Source organism: Castanea sativa, chromosome 1 (assembly GCF_040712315.1).
Source record: "Castanea sativa cultivar Marrone di Chiusa Pesio chromosome 1, ASM4071231v1".
NCBI classification, from domain to species: domain Eukaryota; kingdom Viridiplantae; phylum Streptophyta; class Magnoliopsida; order Fagales; family Fagaceae; genus Castanea; species Castanea sativa.
The window spans coordinates 75,222,245-75,243,537 of record NC_134013.1 but is presented as its reverse complement, the minus strand read 5'-3'; the positions used below and the strand labels follow the sequence as shown (position 1 = coordinate 75,243,537).

Here is a 21,293-nt window from a genome sequence, read left to right as displayed (position 1 = left end):
TCATCACACACACGTAAACCCCACGTATGATATGATGAGACAATGGCTCTATATATGCAACTGTTACACAAGATAAGTTTACAGCCATCCATTTACCACCAACTTTGTTTTTATTACCTATTATTTTACTCTTTTACAAGAACTAATTCACTAATTACATGGAAGAGTGAGAGAGATATTATTTAAATGAAGGCTTCATAAATAAGGGCGAGTCACAAACTTATTCCAAATGGAATACTCTAATTTTCTCCTAATAATTTTTTTTTCCAAAACGTTTTTATTTCTCACTTTTAAGCATTTGTAGGCTCAATTAGGGGTGTAAACAAGTTAAATCTAGGTGAAATTTTAAAAGCTTAAGATTTGTTTATTTAATTTTATTTTGAATACATGTTGGACTTGAGCTCATCACCAAGTTTGATTTATTTTTCAATTGAAAAATCTTGAGATTATTCATGAGTTACGTAATTAACTTATTTTTTTCCTATATATGATAAACACTGTACCACAAATATTTTTTTAGTAATTAAATAGAATGATTTTTATTTATTAAATTACAAAATTTTGATTCACAAACACTGTATTAATTGTTAAAAATTATATATAATTTTTATCTACAATACCGACTTTATATTTTTACATGTATATGTATAAACATATATTATTATACTCTTAAATTGAGTCTTATACTAGCAAATTTATTCATAAAAGCATTATTATATTTGAGATTTAGTGATCAAGAAGTTTAAACTTAAGTTTGAGTTTCACTTGTTACTTAAATAAATGAATATAAATAAGTTTTTTTTTTATACTTTTTTTTGTTTAATTTAAAGAGGAAATAATTGTAAATTTATACCAACTTCATTTTCTATTCTCTTTTTTTTTTCTTAACCAAAAAAATAAGTTTTTCATCTCTCCACTTTTCCATCCTCTCAACCAAACTCAAATGAGAAAAAACTAAATCTCTTATATTCTTCTACTTTTCTTTTCCCTTTCGTATTTTCTATCTTCCCATTGTTTTACTCCTCTAATCAAACAAAACCTTAATCCCACAACAACTTTAACACCTACCCCTCCACACTTCTCTATCTAAAGTTTTAACCAATGCCCATCTTCCCAAATTAAATAAGTCAAACCACCAAAGTCGTTGCCAATTTCTTCATGAATTAATTAATATCATTGGATTGGATTATCATAGTATAGGAATGTATCATTGGAATGGTACAAATTTTAGCCACTAGAAATTATTTGTAAAGTTGACAAACTAATTATAGTGCTGATAATTTCACAGATAATATCAAAATTAAGCAAATTAACCACACCTACGATTGTACATCTCAGATAGGGGCGGAGCCAAGGGGGGGCGAGAGGGGGCAACTGCAAGTGCCCCCCCCTGGCTCCTTTTAAAAATGCTTATATGTGCTCGTATATAGGACCCACTTAAATGCCCTGCCCCCTCTCACCTAAGAAAAAGACCAAAAGGCAATTCCTATTGGCAAGAAAATAGCTGTAACACCAACAAAATGTGGAAAAGTTATAGGAGATATTCACGGCACTTTTAACCACATTATCATAATTTTTGTTTAAAAAATAAAAAAAAATTATCTCCCATTTTTTATAAATAAAAACTGTTATATCCCATTTCTTTTTAAACAAACAAAAAAAGAAAAAACTTTTATCTTGTCCCTCTATTTTAGCATTTCACTGTCATGACATTTTGAATGTTTATCAATTTTTTTATTTGATGGATGACATGTTGAATGTTTATCTTTTTATTTTTTTTATTTTTTTTTATTTGATGTAATTTCAATTGATTGTGTGTATTATATTTTAACTAATTTCCCCATACTCAAACTCTAAAGCCTCTCTTATTTTTTCTATTTTTTATTATTATTATTAAAATTATTTTTTTTATCTTCTATCAATTGACCGTTCAATTTCGAACTCTTGATTTTTGCTATGAACCTAGATTTAAATACTTTGAAGAATATAGAACAAAAGTGGTGAATTCTACATATTTTTTGCAATATATATTTACTTCGTTATTAATATCGATTAATTTTTTTTTAGATTTTAGATTTTAATATTGTTTTTAAATCTTGCCCCCTAGACTGAAATCCTGGCTCTGCCACTGATCTCAGATATAAATTTTATTTTACTTAGATAACTCTTGTGTCTTTTTTCTTTTTTGTTAAGGAAACCCCCGTGTCTTTAGAAAAGAAAAATGAAAAAAAATTATTTCCGGGAGTTATACCCTCATTTAAAAATATAAAGAACATAACATAAATATTTCACCCTTTTTTTTTTGTGATTGGTGAAAATACAAGGTCACCAACCACTACTATTTTTCGTATTCATCAATCACAACTTTTCAATTGTGAAATAAGTTATACAACTTGCTCTTTTTTTCTTTCCCAATATTCTTCCCAAACCCCATTTCTAATGATGATAATCTGTTTAATCAAGGACAGGAACAGCAGAGAATATCAAGGCAACATTCGCATGTCTCGAAGCAGCAGAAACAGCAACACATCGCGAACAAACTGCACTCAAAAAAGAACAATTGGCATAAAATGCAAAAGCAATTAGATAAACTGTGCAACAAGAAAATAAGGAGACAGATTTAGATTGGACACACAAATGTTCTTTTTTTTTGCCATTGACTCTATCACAAACTATATTCTCCTTCACATCTCTAATTAATTGCATGAATACCCTTTTTTTTTCTTGGTAAATAACTTAATTGCATGAATACACATACTTAGCAAAGAAACCAAAAACGTAAAACTATAGAAAATGAGGTGGCCTAGATCAACAATAATAACCATATATAAGAAATACGAACCAAGCAAAAAGACATCCTTTTTCCTCGTGGCGTTTTTGGATATGTTCAAAATATGACATCTCTTGGTATGTTGGTGCATCCATTCTCTCTTCTCCTTCTTCTTCTTCTTGATCTCTGTTTTTCTCTCCAAAACAAGGAAAAATCTTACAAGAAAGGCTCACATCTATGTATGCTAGGACCTGGAGTGGATATATAAACACAAATGGGGAAGGTAAGAGGCATGAAAAATGGACACGGGTCTTAATTATTATTTAAACATTTTGTGGAGAATGGACCTCGACCGAGTTTATCTTGTATGAGATCAGATGGTCATTCCAGTAAAACACGTAATGTACGAGAATTTTTTAAGGGACATTTGGTGAATCTCAAAATTGGATTGGATCATATAAAAAATCACAGATTTGAATTTGTTCTCTTTTGATAAAATATTAAAGTACTAGAAAATTGAACTTGTTTTGGCACGCTAGTCGTTATCATTAAATCTACATTATTTTAAAATTTTTTTTTTTTTGGAATGCTTTGAAAGTTGTAGACTTGCTTTTATAGAAAATGTATAATTATGGGAGATAATTTTCCATCCAATCACCTTTCTTAACATTTTTAAGTACTATGAAAATGGAGGCTCATTAGCGATTGTCAATCAACAAACATCTAATCATGTTGCTGACACTTGTCCTTCTAGAATAGGTCCAATTCGGCGAGGCACCAAATCTGTTTTGTTTTTTTTGTAAGGTGTGTTGTAGAGTGGATTTTAGGAAGGATAGAATAAAACAAAAGAGAAAATAAAGAGAGAAAACTTTTAGGAAGGTGTTTAGTTGGGAGGGGGAGAGGGAAAAGATAAGGTGAGGCCTGAGTTTTTTCTTCTCAAACTTACTAGAAAATTTTCTCTCAAAATATGGAGAAAACTGTGAAAAGAGTCTGATTTGTTTATTGACCAAAATGCCCATGGCACTTGCACATGAGCTTCTTTTCTTTTCTTTTTTTGGCTTTCCTAGGTATTGCGTATTCCAATTTTTGACTTCTTAGGGCGTGAGCGTGGAGCTGGTATATGGTGTACCCGGCATTTATGCCGGGTCACTCACACACTGGCGGGTCTCACACACTGTGGGGCTCGCCTCTATGTGAGAGACCCGACATATATGCTGGGTACAACATATAATTTTCGGTGAGCGTGACAGTATTATATATATATATATATATATATATATATATATATATATATATTTAACTAGACAGTTTTTTTTTTATAATAAATTTAGATGATTTTTTTTTTTTTTTTTGGGTTGTTATCATGCAGCTCAAGTTGTTAGTGTTGTAGTAGTTACTTAATACAGTGGTTTTTGGGTTCGGTGGGTAAACAAAAAGAGTAACTCCCATCAAACTTTACAATTTTTGTCACAAATATTTTATGTAATAGATTATAATTAGTTCTACTTCATTTTCATATAAACCAATTACTTTTTCTTTCCTTCTTTATGTCTATCACGTAAACAATTAGAGCATTTACATCTCGAATTTCTATAATATTTTATTTTACTATCTCAAAAAGTTATTTTATCATTTATATTATATCATTTTACAATACACTCAATATCTCAACTTGTATTTTTTTATTCTACTCATTAAAATAATATATACTATCCAATAAAATAATATAATTCAATCTCTCTCTCTCTTCTCCCCCATCCCAACATAAAAAAAATATTATTTTCTTTTACAATTATATCCTCATAAATTTGTGATTATACTATAGCATAATTCTAAATTTTTTAGGATATCATACCAATGCAAGGCCAAATGCTGGACCTTTTAATACTTTATTGCTAAAATTTACTTACATGTGCCATTTGCAAAACCAATATTGTGAATCCTCTTGCGGGAAAAGTAGTGATGTTTTATATGTCCTACAAATTTTGAACCAAAAAAAAGAAAAGGTTGGGTCATGCAGCTATCACTATCATCATTTGGTTAAGTAAATGAATGACACAAGAACAATGTAGGTCTTATCAGGTGGGACCATGTCGCTTTTGTGGGACCCACCGTCTCCCAAATAGTCTAAATTGAGCTGCAAGTCAAGTCCATCACGGCTCCTGTTACTGTTACTGTTGACCTTGTTTGCAAGGCCAGGAAGGCTACAAATTCTGCTGCCTTTACTTTCACTATATTAAACAGATACAATTTCTTCTTCAAACGTAAAAAATTGAGCAATCTATCTTAATTTAATTTGTAGTAAAAAATTTATTCTTTATGGTTAAGATATCCATAAAACAAACTGAAGATTCAAATTTTAGGAAATAAATAAATTGTAACTAATGTACACAGACTTGCACTTTTATCATATTTAGGAAAAAAAAATTATTGATAGGTGATAGGGGAATAATATAGCCCATCTCCAAGTCGTCCATACAGGTCGTCCATAGCCCACCTACTACCATAAACACCCTCAGAAACTTACCTACAAGTGCCTCGTCCAGGGAAGAAGGGATCAAGACGAGGTACGCACCATCATAGTGATGCACTCGTCCAGAGTGTCGACATCCTCGTCTTGAGCAAATTCACCCGTTAGACGAGGCATCCCCCGCGTGTGAAACAAAGCACGCCCAACTGAGGAACTCAAGGACGAGGGTGTCACACTTAGGAAAATCTCCAAATGAGATATGATAATCCCTTATCCCACGCGTAACCGCCAGGTATCCGTTGTGAAACAAGAGCATAACTTCCAGACGGTTATGCAAGTTACGTTTGATTTCTATCTCTCCTTGAAGCCAGGAGAAGTTCAAATTTTGGTAACCGCCTATGATAACACTATATAAAGGCTGTTTCAGACAAACCCAAGGTATGTTCAGTTTTTACTCCAAAAAAGTTGGAACTCAAATAACTTAGAGGAAAAAACTAACTTTGCCATCGGAGGACTTTTGGCCGGCAGCCCCGGTCGCCTTTGATACGCTTTTCTTTCTTTTTCAGGCCGTAGAAAGATCCAGTAGTCCTTTCCAGTCCGAAGCATCAACTTAGAGGAAAAAACTAACTTTGCCATCGGAGGACTTTTGGCCGGCAGCCCCGGTCGCCTTTGATACGCTTTTCTTTCTTTTTCAGGCCGTAGAAAGATCCAGTAGTCCTTTCCAGTCCGAAGCATCCAGCCTACTGATTTTCTTCGCATCATCAGTTGGCGCCGTCTGTGGGGAAATTGAAACTTGTTATTCTATCCCAGACAAAAGGTTGAATGGTTCGAACAAGATCAAGGGCTACCAGCCCAGGCCACCAGGAGAGTAGATCAGTACCTGTAGTGCAGCCGCCTTCTATGCAACACATACAATCCATGGCGGCTGCTATGGCAAAACTGACACGTCAGAACCAGGAATTGAATAAGGAGATCAACTTCAGGAGGCAGCGTCAAGTACACGTGGAGGGAAGGGCCCCAAGTCAGGAAGGAGGAGGGGAGAATGTAGAGTCTGAAGATCAAACAAGGGGTACCGCTTCAAGAAGGGTGCCGCACTTGGAAAAAGAAATGGACCAGATGAGAAAAGCCGTGGATGAAATGAGGGAAAACATGAGGCGAACAAACCCAGTAGATGATATGGTCCACCGAACAGACTCCCCTTTCACAGCCTCCATCAGCGGTCACCCTCTACCCCCGAAGTTCAAAATGCCTTCTCTAGACTCGTATGATGGAAATCGCGACCCCTGCGATCACATTGCAACTTTCAAGACGACCATGCATCTGCAGGGGGTCCCGAACGAGATCATGTGCAGAGCTTTTCCCACCACACTCGAGGGATCGGCGCGAGTGTGGTTCGGCAAGATTCCCCCAAACTCGGTGGGATCATTTGAAGAGCGAGTAAACTGTTTGTCAACAACTTCATTGGAGGACAGCGTCACAAGCGTTCCTCCTCTAGCCTGCTGACCATAGAGCAAGGGGACAATGAGAGTTTGCGATCTTTTATCACCCGTTTTAACAGAGAAGCCCTAACGGTGGACGAGATGGATGACAAGCTATTGCTAGCCGCTTTCCACAATGGGGTCAATTCTGACTTGTTTATTCATAAGCTCTATGAGCAGGAACCGCAGACTATGGCCGAGCTTGTCCATTCAGCCCAGAATTTTATGAATGCCGAAGACGCCATCATAGCCAAGAAAAGAAAAAGGGCAGAACGCTCGGAGGTGGGCCACCATCGCTACCAGGACCAGGGACCTCGTCCGAAGAAGGTTCGGGTAGACGAGAGAAAAGATAAGGATGGTAAGAAGGCCAGTTCCTCTGCAAGGAATCAGCAATACACGCCCCTGACTATGCCGTTAGAGCAGGTCCTTATGCAGATCAAGGATGATCCGTCCTTGAAGTGGCCAGACAAAATGAAGGGAGACCCCAACAAGCGTAACAGGAGCAAGTACTGCCGTTTTCATAGGGACCATGGGCATGATACAGACGAGTGCTTTGACTTGAAGCAACAGATAGAAAATCTCATTAGACAGGGGAAATTGAGAAACTTCCTTGGACGAGACCAGAGAGATGAGAAAATGAAGGCCAAGGTGGAAGAATCATCACGCCCTCCACTTGGAGAAATAAGGGTAATTATAGGAGGAAGCTCGACGGTGCAGTCGTCCAAATCAAGGAAGACGTACCTGAGGGTAGTGCAGAACATCCAACAGTCTGAACGACCTACTAGGACGAGGGAGGTTGACCAACAGGCTGTTACTTTCACGGACGAGGAGGCAGGACGAATTCACCATCCACACGATGACGCGATAGTCATCACCCTACTCATCTCTGACTACATGACCAGGAGGGTATTGATAGACAATGGCAGCTCTGCAGACATTCTCTACTACCCCGCGTTCCAACAAATGAAGCTAGGACGAGACCGGCTTCGACCAGTGAACTCGTCGTTGGTGGGATTCGGAGGAATGAAGGTGCAACCTGTGGGAACCATCATGTTGCCAGTAGTCGTCGGGACGTATCCGCGACGAGATAACCAAAGAGGTGAATTTCCTTGTTGTTGATTGTGCATCGTCATACAATGCAATAATTGGAAGGCCAACTTTGAACAGCTGGAAAGCGGTAACCTCTACCTACCACTTGTCCATTAAATTCCCGACCGAGCACGGGGTAGGCCAGGTACAAGGAGACCGGCTGGGCGCCGAGAGAATGCTACCTAGCCATGCTGGCCATGGACGACCATATGCAGACGATGAGCATAGACGGAAAAAGGGTTGTGGCTGAGCCCACTGAAGCATTAGAGGACGTCCCTTTGGACGATGACCAGCCCGAGAAGTCTACCAGAGTTGGGGCGAGCATGGAAGAGGGGGCGAAGCACGCTTTGGTCCGGTTTCTGAGGAAAAACCTCGATGTCTTCGCATGGAGTCATGAGGACATGCCCGGAATTGATCCAAACGTCATTACCCACAGCCTGAATGTGTGTCCCTATTCGAAGCCAGTGCGTCAGAAAAGAAGAGTTTTTGCTCCCGAGCGAGATAGTGCCGTGAAGGAAGAGGTGCAGAAGTTGGTCGCCGCGAGGTTTATCCGAGAAGTTCATTACCCAGACTGGTTGGCGAACGTAGTCATGGTCAGAAAAGCCAATGGCAAGTGGCGGATGTGCGTGGACTTCACTGATCTCAACAAAGCTTGCCCCAAGGATAGCTACCCATTGCCACGCATTGACCAGTTAGTGGATTCGACGGCAGGTCACAAGATACTTAGCTTCATGGACGCTTTCTCAGGGTACAACCAGATTCGGATGAATGAAGCGGATCAGGAGAAGACCTCATTCGTCACAAGCCAAGGGTTGTATTGCTACAAGGTTATGCCCTTCGGTTTGAAAAACGCAGGAGCAACCTACCAAAGGCTGGTTAACCATATGTTCCGTCCTCAAATCGGGCGAAATGTGGAGGTTTATGTGGACGACATCTTTGGTGAAGAGCCAGGACGAGGATAAACATCTTGAAGACCTTCAAGAGACTTTTGACACATTGCGACGGTACCACATGAAGTTAAATCCGAGCAAGTGTGCTTTCGGAGTTTCGTCGGGTAAGTTCTTGGGGTTTATGGTGTCGCACAGGGGAATTGAAGCGAATCCGGATAAAATCCAGGCGATACTGAACATGGAGCCACCGAGAAATATCAAAGAAGTCCAGTCTCTTACTGGACGAGTCGCCGCCCTCAACAGGTTTGTATCGAAAGCTACTGACAAATGTTTACCTTTCTTTAAGGTCCTTAGGAAGGCTTTTGAATGGACGGACGAGTGTCAAAAGGCCTTCCAAGACTTGAAGACGTATCTAATGACGGCACCACTGTTGAGTCCGTCTGAACCTGGGGAAGAGTTGTATTTGTACTTGGCAGTGTCCCCACACGCAGTAAGCTCAGCGTTAGTCAGAGAAGAGGGGAAAGTCCAGAAGCCAGTCTATTACACAAGCCACGCGATGAGAGGGGCAGAAGGGCGATATCCAATGATGGAGAAACTAGCCTTCGCACTAATCACGGCTTCCAGGAAGCTAAGACATTATTTTCAGGCACATGTCATCAACGTCCTGACGGACCATCCCATAAAAAAGGCAATGAGCAAGTTGGAAGCTGTTGGACGGCTAGTACAGTGGGCCGTTGAGCTCAGCGAGTTCGATGTCAGGTACCTCCCAAGGAGCGCGATAAAAGCGCCGGCGTTGGTAGATTTCATTGCGGAATTCACCCCCAGTCAGGACGACCTGAACAAGGACGAGAGAAATGAAATGTGGGTGGTTAATGTTGACGGATCGTCCACACTGTACGCAGGAGGGATTGGAATTGTATTGAAGTCCCCTGAGGGAGACAAGCTGGAGTATGCGGCCCGTCTGCAATATCCAACTACCAACAACGAGGCTGAGTACGAGGCTCTACTCAAGGGGTTGGAATTAGCCAAGTCCCTAGGGGCGGAGTCGTTAACAATCAGAGGAGACTCTCAACTGGTCATTAACCAAGTAAATGGGATGTGCGATGTCAAAGAAGATCGAATGAAGAAGTACCTTAACAAAGTGAAACGCCTTGCCCGGAAATTTTCAGCCATAAGTTTTATTCAACTTCCTAGGGAGGAGAACGCTGACGCAGACGCATTGGCAAAAGCCGCCTCGGCAGGAGTCATAGACAAGTTCGACGACATCCAGTACATGCCGAGCATAGACATCCCCGACATACAGCAGATAGGAGGAGGAGAAAATTGGATGAGTCCGATAATAATCTATCTCAAAGATGGGAGGCTTCCAGAAGACAAGGATGAAGCGAGAAAGTTAAGGGTCAGGTCAGCCAAGTATATCATCATAAATGAGGTGTTGTACAAACGAGGCTTTTCTCAACCCTACTTAAGATGCTTGGCTCCTGACGAGTCAAACTATGTTCTAAGGGAGGTTCATGAAGGATCCTGTGGAAATCATTCAGGGGCAAGGTCCCTCGTCCATAAGATCGTCCGTGCAGGCTACTATTGGCCAACAATGTAGGCAGATGCTAAAGCCTATGTCAAGGTATGTGACCAATGTCAACGTTATAGCAATGTGCCCAGACAGCCGTCAGAGTATCAGACCCCAATGACAGCCCCATGGCCCTTCGCACAGTGGGGACTGGATATCCTGAGTCCTTTTCCAATAGGAGTCCGACAAATGAAGTTTTTGGTGGTAGGGATAGATTACTTTACCAAATGGGTAAAAGCTGAGCCTCTTGCAGCAATCACTCAGCGGAACGTGAAGAATTTCGTATGGAAGAATATCCTATGCAGGTTCGGAGTACCCAGGGTATTAGTATCAGACAACGGACGTCAATTTGACAACGCACCCTTCAGGGATTTCTGCAATCGTTTTGGAATCAAGAATCACTATTCTTCACCCTCCCATCCACAGGCAAATGGGCAAGCGGAAGTAGCAAACCGATCCCTGCTGAAAATCATCAAGACTCGGCTTGAGGGGGCAAAAGGGATATGGCCAGACGAGCTACCTGGTGTTCTGTGGGCCTATAGGACGACTGCACGAACTCCGACAGGAGAGACCCCTTTTAAGCTAGCCTATGGGAGTGAAGCTGTTATACCGGCAGAAGTCCATATGGCAAGCCACCGAGTGATGAAGTACCAGGAGAAAGACAACGGGGAACAACTTCGCCTTGACCTCGATCTTATTGATGAGGTAAGAATGGATGCGGAGCAAAGGACGGCAAGATACAAAAATCTCATGGCCAGACAGCATGACGCCATGGTAAGATCCAGACGGTTCAGTGTTGGGGACCTTGTCCTCAAAAGGGTCTCCTTGGCGACCAGGAACCCAGCTCATGGAAAAATGGGACCCAATTGGGAAGGACCCTACAAAGTAATCAATTGCAAAAGGCAGGGGTCCTACTACCTAGAAGCCCTGGATGGACGGAAGTTAGAACATCCTTGGAACGTGGAACATCTGCGAAAGTACTATTAGTGATGAGCAGGGACGAAGGAAGTCAGTGGCAAAATTACAGTTGTGATTTGCGTGTTTGCTTATATTTACTTGTGCTTTTACTATTATTATGGTGTGTTATGAATAAAAGTGCACTAGTTCTTAAACTTTTGCACTACTTGCAGACCAGTTTATGAAAGACGATGTTATGTACTAGATATCTTAATAAGGCACTAGCTTATAAGCGTGTGCCAAGTTTGTGAACAATGTTCATGTAATAATATGGTTTGGATTTCTTATGTACTTGAATTCCATTTCCCCTGATAATATCCATGGACGAGGAAAAAGCCTTGGACAAATAAAATCTCTGGACGAAGACAAACTCGACTAAGCTTTAAGGCATGCTCGTCCAAGCTTTCCTTAAAAAAGAATGAGGATAAAGCAAAAATGCTAAGGCATGCTCGTCCAAGCTTTCCTTAAAAGAGAATGAGGATAAAGCAAAAATGCTAAGGCATGCTCGTCCAAGCTTTCCTTAAAAGAGAATGAGGATAAAGCAAAAATGCTAAGGCATGCTCGTCCAAGCTTTCCTTAAAAAAAGCAAAAATGCCAAGGCATGCTCGTCCAAGCTTTCCTTAAAAAAGAACGAGGGTAAAGCAAAAATGCTAAGGCATATTCGTCCAAAGCTTTCCTTAAAAAAAAAAAAAATGAGGATAAAGCAAAAAAGTTAAGACATGCTCGTCCAAGTTTTCCTTAGCCAGGGAATACTCGTCTAAGAAGGGAAGTAGGCCTTAACACCTGCGTTCTAACGGCGAGCATATGATCGTCCTAATACAATCGTCCATAAGGGCATCATGTAAACAATCACCCAACACTGGGAAACATTGCTTAAAAGGCAATTGAATAAAAATACATACACTCGTCCATGGAACAACAATGATGATAACTGGAAGTAAGCATTCATTAAACAATAAAAGGGTGAACGACCACCGTCCAAAAACCCTTGAAAAGTAAGCCTTGAAAGGCATTGTTTATAAAGCCGTCAAAAGTGCTCAGGACGAAATAAATGTACTCTTATACATTTTTTTAAAAAAAAAAAGAGAGACAGGAAGAAAACACTTAAACAAATGATGAAAATTTTCAAACGGGCATCAGGCATTAGGGTCGTCTTCAGCAGGCTTGGTAGAGGCATCGTCTTCAACATTGACATCTTCAGAGCTAGTCTGAAGAAAAGAACTAGCAGCACCTCCAAGTTGAAGGACGATAGGACTGAAGTCAACTTCTGGAAACTTTTCTTTCGCCTCCATGCGAAAGTCTTCAAATCCAGCCGCATAGTTGGCGTCCAGAAGGTCCGTAAACTGCTTCGAAGCCCTGAACTCCTCCACAGCCTCGTCCTTAGCCCTCACAAGGGAATTGCTAAGCTCGTCGGTCTTTTTCTGAAAGTGGTCAAGACGAGAGTCCTTTTCCACTACATCAGCCTTTAATTCCTCGACGAGGTTTAGCAAATCCTTGGCTGCGTCCTTAGCCTCAGCAGCCGTCTCAGCCCAGCTTTTGCACTCATCCTTAACCTCCTTGATCCTCCTCTCCAACAGCAGCCTCGTCCTGTCCAACTCAGTAGCCTGCCTAGACGCAGCTATAAACTTGGACATGGCCTGCACAAACAAATAAGAATTTTTGTATCAAGCAAAGTAAACAAGCATGAAAAGCTAACGACGAGAACAAATTTGTATCCATTACCTTGAAAAGATCGTGGACACCCGAGTGTTCAAAATCCGTCAAGGACATGTTGTAGCATGCAGCCACGTCCTCGTCAGACACTGCCTGTTGGAACCTCTCCCAAGCCAAGCCCTCACTCTCGAGCAGGTTGGGCACAACATCAACGGGAGGTTGGGACGAGGCAGGAACGCTGGTCTTGGACGGTGGAGTGGGAGCAGGCTCAGACGACTCCACGTCGAAGATTGGGACGGACGGTGGTGGAGGAGGAACAAGGACAGCAGGAGAGACGACCCCAGCCTTGGACGACTTTCTGTGCTTGGCTCTCCTGCTGGGGAGGTTTTCAAGGTTGATGGCCTTTGACAGGCTCCTCTTATCGCCAACAGAAGGACGAGCCCTAGTTTCAGTGTCTTGCTTGCCACGCTCGTCCACGACCCCTTTGCCTTTGTTTTCCTTCATGGTAGCCATCCCTAAAATAAATAATAATAATAAATAAATAAAAAAAAAAAAAAAAAGGGGAGAGGAAAGGCAAGACGAGAACTCACGTCGGCGGACTGTAATCTCGTGGGCTAAGGCTTCAGGAGAGGGCTCGGGGCCAAGTCCCCAAGTTGCAAGACGCTGCAAGGTAACCAAAGAGTGGAAGTCCCTCTCTGGGTGAAGACGAGCTTTCTGGACGCGTCCTAGATAGAACTGGCTCAACGACGGCCTCCTAACACCTGCAACAAGGACGAAGAAATTAGCCCAGAAAGATATGTAATGAAGGCGATGCTACAGTAGTGGTGAGCATACCTTCAGGACGAAGGTTCCCTAAATCTCCTGTATATGGGGGAAATGAATCCCTGCCCACATCAGCAGGGCGTCCTGCCCAAAAACCTGAGACGAAGAAGAACTCCGTCTTCCAACTCCTATCTGAGGTGACCAAAGATTTAATTATCCTACAGTCTTTTCTCCTGGCTGTGAATTGATAAAAGCCACGAGATTGACTAATTTCAGAGGGTTTATAGCAAAAAAGGAACTCGTCCACGGTAAGAGGACAGTCCCCTTCGAAAACCTCTCTCCACAAAATTTGCATAGAAACAACTAGTCTCCATGCATTAGGATTTAATTGACATAAACCTATACCTAACCTAGTAAGCAACTCCCTGGCAAAAGCATTGAGAGGCAGCCTAAGACCCCCTAGAAGATAGGCTTCATAAACCCCAATGCCAAAATGAGGTTGGCAACACCACTCATCACGGACGGCCAATCTAGGATTTAGCTCGTCCGGAATTTGGTACCAACTCCTAAGGGACGTTAGTTTTCTCTCGTCTGTCTTGGCTAGAACCCCAACAGCGCAGCTGTACATAGTCTCAACCTCGTCCCTTCTAGTGGACGAGGGAGCGCTAGAAGGACCAGCCCTAGACCCAGATGCTACCCTCGTCCTAAATTCTTCCTGGAAAACTTCTAAGGGAACCCCAGGAACCCCAGAAACATACTCGTCTGAGGTGTTACCACTACTCCTACTGCTGTCACTACTAGAGCCACTATAGCTAGTTGTGTTACGATATTCATCTATCTCCCTATCAACGCTATTGCCAGACGAAGAAAAACTTTCGGACATTTTGGAAATGTAAGGGAAGCCTAAAATGAGCGTAGAGAAAATACCTGGCTCTAGACGAAGAAAACTAAAGGACGCTGGAATACTCCTAGACGAGGCGATGGACGAGAGATGTCAAACGAGAGAATTTTAAGAATGAGGAGGGTAGGGGAGGAAATCCACTATTTATAGGCGTTGAAAAGTAAAACCCAGAACGCAATGACCAATCAGGAAGAACCACGTGGCAACCTCCTCGAAAACCCAAACCAACACAACGGTTAACCCGGGTAAGTAATGACACGTGACATAATATGAAGCCTTTGCAACCTCGTCCCTTACTTTGAGACACGTGGAATAATGTGTTGAAACGAGTCGAAGAAACAAAAGAACTTTGGACGACCTTAGAACAGGGGGCAACTGATAGGGGAATAATATAGCCCATCTCCAAGTCGTCCATACAGGTCGTCCATAGCCCACCTACTACCATAAACACCCTCAGAAACTTACCTACAAGTGCCTCGTCCAGGGAAGAAGGGATCAAGACGAGGTACGCACCATCGGAGTGATGCACTCGTCCAGAGTGTCGACATCCTCGTCTTGAGCAAATTCACCCGTTAGACGAGGCATCCCCCGCGTGTGAAACAAAGCACGCCCAACTGAGGAACTTAAGGACGAGGGTGTCACACTTAGGAAAATCTCCAAATGAGATATGATAATCCCTTATCCCACGCGTAACCGCCAGGTATCCGTTGTGAAACAAGAGCATAACTTCCAGACGGTTATGCAAGTTACGTTTGATTTCTATCTCTCCTTGAAGCCAGGAGAAGTTCAAATTTTGGTAACCGCCTATGATAACACTATATAAAGGCTGTTTCAGACAAACCCAAGGTATGTTCAGTTTTTACTCCAAAAAAGTTGGAACTCAAATAACTTAGAGGAAAAAACTAACTTTGCCATCGGAGGACTTTTGGCCGGCAGCCCCGGTCGCCTTTGATACGCTTTTCTTTCTTTTTCAGGCCGTAGAAAGATCCAGTAGTCCTTTCCAGTCCGAAGCATCCAGCCTACTGATTTTCTTCGCATCATCAATAGGCAATTTTTTTTTTTTTTGGTTGATAAATTGATTCTCGATTTTGAACCCGAGTCTTGATGCTTTTTTTAGATATATTTTAGAGAAAAAATTTTTAGTTATATATATTTGATGAAGTCAAAAATCAATTACATTGCTTAATTGTGAAGCTTAAGGAGGCATTGCAACTGCTTTTTAGTCAAGGTTAGAACATGAAAAACTAACACTGATTTATGAAAAAAAAAAAAATTCCAAGTACTAGGAGACAAAAATAGTAACCAGACAACGACACATATAAGAAATATACAAAACCTTCACTCTAGAATCCCAGTGCAACTTTTGTTTACTATTTTTGTAATGAAAATAATGTGGATTAGTTGACATGAAAGTGTGGCATCTTCTGGACAGGAAATATCTTCCGAGATTGCTTCGCAAAGAAGAAATACCTTTCTAGTTTCTTTGCACAAAAAGCAAAACAAGAAGACACGGTTTCCAGCATAAAATAGCAGAAAGTAGAGTGGGCATCAGAGACCACCATAAACCTAAACTTTATTCTAGTATTTGCATCACACATACATATATCTAAAATAATTGCTCCAAAAGTCATATCTATAGCCAATCCAAGCAAGCAAACCATCGGGTGGGTAGATTTGACTTCCATGCCAACATGAGCACACCAAACTTTCCATTTTCCTTTTTGATTTTCTTAGTCTATTATTATTTATTTAACAAACATCTTGCTATTTAGTAGTACCTGAATTCCAAGCTAATTGGGCCTTTACACTTAAAACATGCAAATTCCATGACTTTTGAGAGAGAGGGAGAGAGAGATGGGATTACTATATACATCTTTGGCATATCAAAGCAGATGGCTTGAAATATTCTTGCTATAAGTTTGGAAAGAAAGAAAGCACGATTAGTAAATTCTTAGGGTATATGATAGAATATATAACAATACAGGGAAAAACAAACAGCTCATGTGCAAGGATACCAGAGAGGTCAATACACACAATTGCAAGCAATCCCGCCAACCCTGACCTCTTGTGTGCGAAACAACCTTCAAGGCAGCACCATAACCACTCCACACAATTTCAACAAAGCATCTTAGTGCAGATAGAAACCCTATTGGCATTCCAAACTAGGTGATATTCAAGAACCTACATCCAGAACTATAGTAAAAGCTGCCACGCTAATGTTTCTGATATGTTTCCCAAATACTGTTATCCAAGCATTAGCAAGCAACAGAGCATGTGGCAGGTTTTACTGAACCTAAAATATTACCAGCTAAAGGTTGGAGCCCAGCAGCAGTTTCCAGGCGTTCCCATGTCAATCTCCGCTTCTCAGCTGCCACACGTAACCTTGAATCTTCCTCCTCCAACTTATGTTGGCACGCAACTACCAGCTCTTCATCCATCTCACAGAACATCCTCCTCAGGTTTAGGGTTAGGTTGAGCACAGCTTGATTCCAGTGATTTTGAGCGTTTCGCTCTAGAGCTGAGAAGACAAGAGGCAGAATCACCTGCCTGTTATGTGTGATAAGATTAAGGACGTGCTCGTTATTCCATAGCAAGTGGGCGCGTTCAGCCACCTGAAAATTATCAAAGAAAGAAGAAAAATAGCCTTCATATTGTTTTTTAGATACATTAAGACTTCCCACCTTCTAATGAACAATTTCTTAAAATAATACTCATTGAGTAGAGCACAGGTTGCTGTGTCCATAATGATAGTGGCAAGTGAAATGTTAGTATTTACACGATGCACTCATTCTTTTGTTATCACCACCTAAATATAAGCCATGATATAATTTTCTACACAACCAGAAAAGACAATAGTTGGGACACAGGATAAACCAAAACAATGCTGCATGAAAATTAAGAGATGGAAAAAATAAATGATAAATAACCTAGGAGTCAGGCTCAGGCCTTTTTGGGTTTAGTACCAAGCAAAAGAGAACCTCTAGGAGTTAGCACCTATGGTTTGCCAAAGTTAGCACCAGACCATTGAGAGAATTTCAAGAGAGACTTTAGTCATCATCAAAAGAGTCTGTCCCCATAGGATAGCAAGTCAGTGTGCTTATATAGAGTTACTAGCACTAGACCCTAATTTTAATAGACAAAGGAAAACTCTAATTCTAATTGACTTAGGAAACCTAATTCACAGTGACTTGGGAAATCCCAATTATTGAATTAAATTATCCAAAAAAAAATCCCAATTATTGAATTACAAAAAAAAAAAAAAAAGACTAATAAAACAAAATACTAATAACCTAATTAATTACTAGGACCTAAACAAAAATACAATTGAGCAATAAAAATACCATTGACTGCAAAATCAAATAGAACTAAATTAAAATAGAGATCTTGTTGAGCCTCCCGCAACAAGTTGAAGGCAGTTTTGCCGAAAACAAGAGAACAAAGTGATGAAACCAAAGAAATGTTGCAAAGGATTCTATATCAAAAGGCATATTTCCCTAAATGCAAGACATCAAAATAAACTCGTTACGCAACAAGCATGCTGTTAGTTAAGAACAGCAATATAACAGAAAATACCTGGTAATGAGAGCTGTTGAGGCAGTAACCTATACGCCGAAACAGTGGCACCATGATCTTTTGGAACTCAACCATACTAGTCATTTCCAAAACCTCTTCCAACTCACTTATAAACATCAATTCCTTCTGGCTATTTGTAATTGGCCAGTACTTTAACAGCCCCTTAATGACAGTGCCGGCCAACTTTGGATCCTTATCTATAAACTGTACAACACAATAGGTTAATTGTTGATGATAAATACCTACTGATTTTGGTTTATGTAGAGGAATCAGAGCCCTCCATAAGAACATCTTGTGCTCCTCCTTCAAAGGCAATGCAAACCCACTAATTACACTCCCAAAAATCTCCAACAGCTCAGCTATTCCATTATGTCTCTCGGTCTCGAAAACAAATCGATAGATGATATTGCTAACAGCCTTTCGAATAAAAGGCCTGTGTACCATGAATTTCCCATATATTCTATGCAGAATTGTTTTCAAACAGTCTCTTTCCCTTGGGTCCTCAGAATCGAACAGGTCAAGTAATCTCACAATAAAAGAATGATCTATATACTTTTTTGCCACCTTTGCATCAAGAGAGCAATAACTGATGAACCGAAGGAGTAGGTCATACACAATTTGCAAATATGACCAAGCGGGATCAAATATTGGTTCTTCATCTTCTGTTTCACCCCCACCACAATTAGAACGGTATTTAGGAGGGAAGACCCTGAACAAGTTAACTGAACACATTTTACACACTGCAGCAATTGCAGGTTCAGTGAACTTTGCGGATCCAGAAGAAACAAAATCAACAAGCTCTATCAAGGTTTGACGTTTAAGATCTTGCTTTTCTGAATCACTATAATCATGAACCTCGCAGCAGAGGTTCAACTTACTGACAAACAGGTTCGGCTTCTGTGAATTTGAAACATCTTTGAAGGATAGATGTGCTTCCACTGGCTCGACTCCAGCCGCAATACTTGTGGGGAAAACTGCTGAAGACACCCGTTTCACAACATTCAATTTGCTTGAAAGAGCACTACCAACATTTGTACATTGGAATCCATTGCTGAAATTGGCATTAATGTTGCCAGGATCACCCCCTAAAGAATCTACTTGGTCAGCTTTTGGCAATTTCCGAGGGAGTTTGCTCAGAAATTGCTTGATCATGGTGGCAATGATGCAATATCTAACAGACAGACAACCTGAATCAAATAAAGAAAACAAATCAAAAACATTTTTTTGGAGTACAAAGAGAAACTAATGCAAGCAAGTATTTGTATAGGATTTTAAAGCTTCACTTCTGGGAAAACCATATGCTCCTTGCAACAGCTGTAATTTATATTTTCAGCACAAAAATAATCCAAATGAAATAATTCAGTGTCCAGCAAAAAGATTCATGCTGTTGCACCCCTTACTTTCAACTATAAAAATCTTGAAAGGTGAGACAACTATATGGGAAGCAAAACACATATGAGGACAGTTTCTGCAAATATCAATGGATAAAACTAATGCAAAAGGAGACAAGTAAAATCCCACATAACAAGGGAAATCTAATACCATAGCTGCATTAGATTGATGAGGCCACACACAGCTAAATGATGATGAAATTCAAGTAAAACCACACAAATGGAAATGGCAACAAGCGAATATAAAGAGAGGAGGAAGAATACAACATCAATGCTCCATTGGCATTTGGGAAACGTTGTCCAGAAAATTTTGCAATTCTATACAATTACTCTTTGGGGTGCCCATCTACCAGAAGTCGCGTTGAAATTTCTGGTTGCGTTCAGCTCGAGTTTTACAAATTTGATCAATACCATAGCTTAGTGATAATAGCTTATGATATGAACACATCAGCATGACCACATCTTAGTTTAAATCAAAGTAACCAAAGGCTAGAACAAGTAACTGAAATAAATAATCAAATTTTTAACATTAATATTACCCAAGCACAAGTTGCTACCAGCATTGTCCAGAAGATTCAATAACCCAGATCAAATTTATGGCAATTAATTTACTACATAAACACTACAAATAATAATAAGAAAAGTAATAGTAACAACAAACACCGTGAGCTTGACCAGGAAAAAAAAAAAAAAAACTAGAAAGAGAAAACACACACCTCTTATAGACAGTAAACATTTTCTGTTCTAAGCTATTAACAACAAATAAGAACATTAATAATACAAAGGTAAAATTTGGCCTATATTAGAGAATTTGGTAGATTTAAACCCAGATCTGGGACTAATGCTAAAACAGGAAAGGGAATCACCACAAAAATCTACACCACCAAATCACAAAAGGCCAGGGGTCAGAAACCCAGATCACCATTATTCATTACCATAAACAACAAACTTCAACAAACCCAACTACCATCTTCCCTATGCAAGTACTAAAATTCCATTCCCAACAATGAATGTGAAATTCTATGCAGTTATACTAAATTAAAAGCATAAAAGGAAAGAGAGAGAGAGAGTAACAACCTGTTTTTTTGAACTGAGAAAGATGGGATCTTTAGCAAAGGGGAGAGAGAAAGTGATTCATAATTTCACGTTTGAGTGACAGAAAAGTTTCCAGCTTTAAAATGAAGCATTGGACAGAGAGAGAGAGAGAGAGTGTGTGGTTGTGAAGTGGGAAGCTTGTTTCTGACTGATCTGAATTATTGGGTACTGATATTTGGTTATGTTGGAGCTCTATGGAAGATCAACAAGAGCTTCACCTCGATTGAAGAAAATAAGCGGTGTGGCATTTTCTGAGAATTGCAGTAGCTACCAGGCTCATCACCAGCACCAGAAGGTAAAGAAAAACATATAGTACAAATAATACTATAATATTTTTAAAAAATAAAATAAAAAAATAAAAATATTAATATTAAATTAAAATTATAGAGTTTGGGTCCATGTGTTATGTGTTTTAGGCCCAAGTATCCTAGGACAAATATCAGAGGTTGTTTGGTTGGGCTATAGTGGCCATTTTTAGATCTGTATTCACACTTCTTCAAGTTCAAAGCTCAATTTTTATTTTTATTTTTAATTTAATTTTAATTTTAATTTGTTGCCTTTTATCATTGCACCAAAAGAAAGTTGCTTTTATTGTGGGGTACATAAAGCAACCAAACAGTGAAATTGAAATTAATGTCTTGCAAGTACTATCCTGGTTCCTGAGGCCTGAATGTCATGCAAATTGACTGGATAC

General features: G+C 40.1%; 2 protein-coding genes and 1 long non-coding RNA gene across 3 annotated transcripts; all 3 read right to left on the bottom strand.

Annotated features, from left to right (window-relative positions):
* Positions 1-2,222: 2,222 nt before the first annotated feature.
* LOC142621640 (uncharacterized) lies at positions 2,223-3,107 on the bottom strand. The gene is made up of 2 exons (XR_012841819.1): positions 2,843-3,107; positions 2,223-2,540 (listed from the first exon to the last, which is right to left on the bottom strand). It is a non-coding gene; the product is annotated as an uncharacterized LOC142621640 (long non-coding RNA).
* Positions 3,108-12,243: 9,136 nt separating this feature from the next.
* Positions 12,244-14,522, bottom strand: LOC142634353 (uncharacterized). Its single transcript, XM_075808653.1, has 4 exons — positions 13,712-14,522; positions 13,468-13,638; positions 12,947-13,392; positions 12,244-12,861 (listed from the first exon to the last, which is right to left on the bottom strand). The coding sequence occupies exons 1-4, from the start codon at positions 14,520-14,522 to the stop codon at positions 12,361-12,363; spliced, it is 1,929 nt and encodes a 642-aa protein (XP_075664768.1). The 3' UTR covers positions 12,244-12,360.
* Positions 14,523-16,480: 1,958 nt separating this feature from the next.
* Positions 16,481-20,896, bottom strand: LOC142612593 (serine/threonine protein phosphatase 2A 57 kDa regulatory subunit B' kappa isoform-like). The gene is made up of 3 exons (XM_075784701.1): positions 20,582-20,896; positions 18,114-19,300; positions 16,481-17,152 (listed from the first exon to the last, which is right to left on the bottom strand). The coding sequence occupies exons 2-3, from the start codon at positions 19,263-19,265 to the stop codon at positions 16,796-16,798; spliced, it is 1,509 nt and encodes a 502-aa protein (XP_075640816.1). The 5' UTR covers positions 19,266-19,300; positions 20,582-20,896; the 3' UTR covers positions 16,481-16,795.
* Positions 20,897-21,293: the final 397 nt, after the last annotated feature.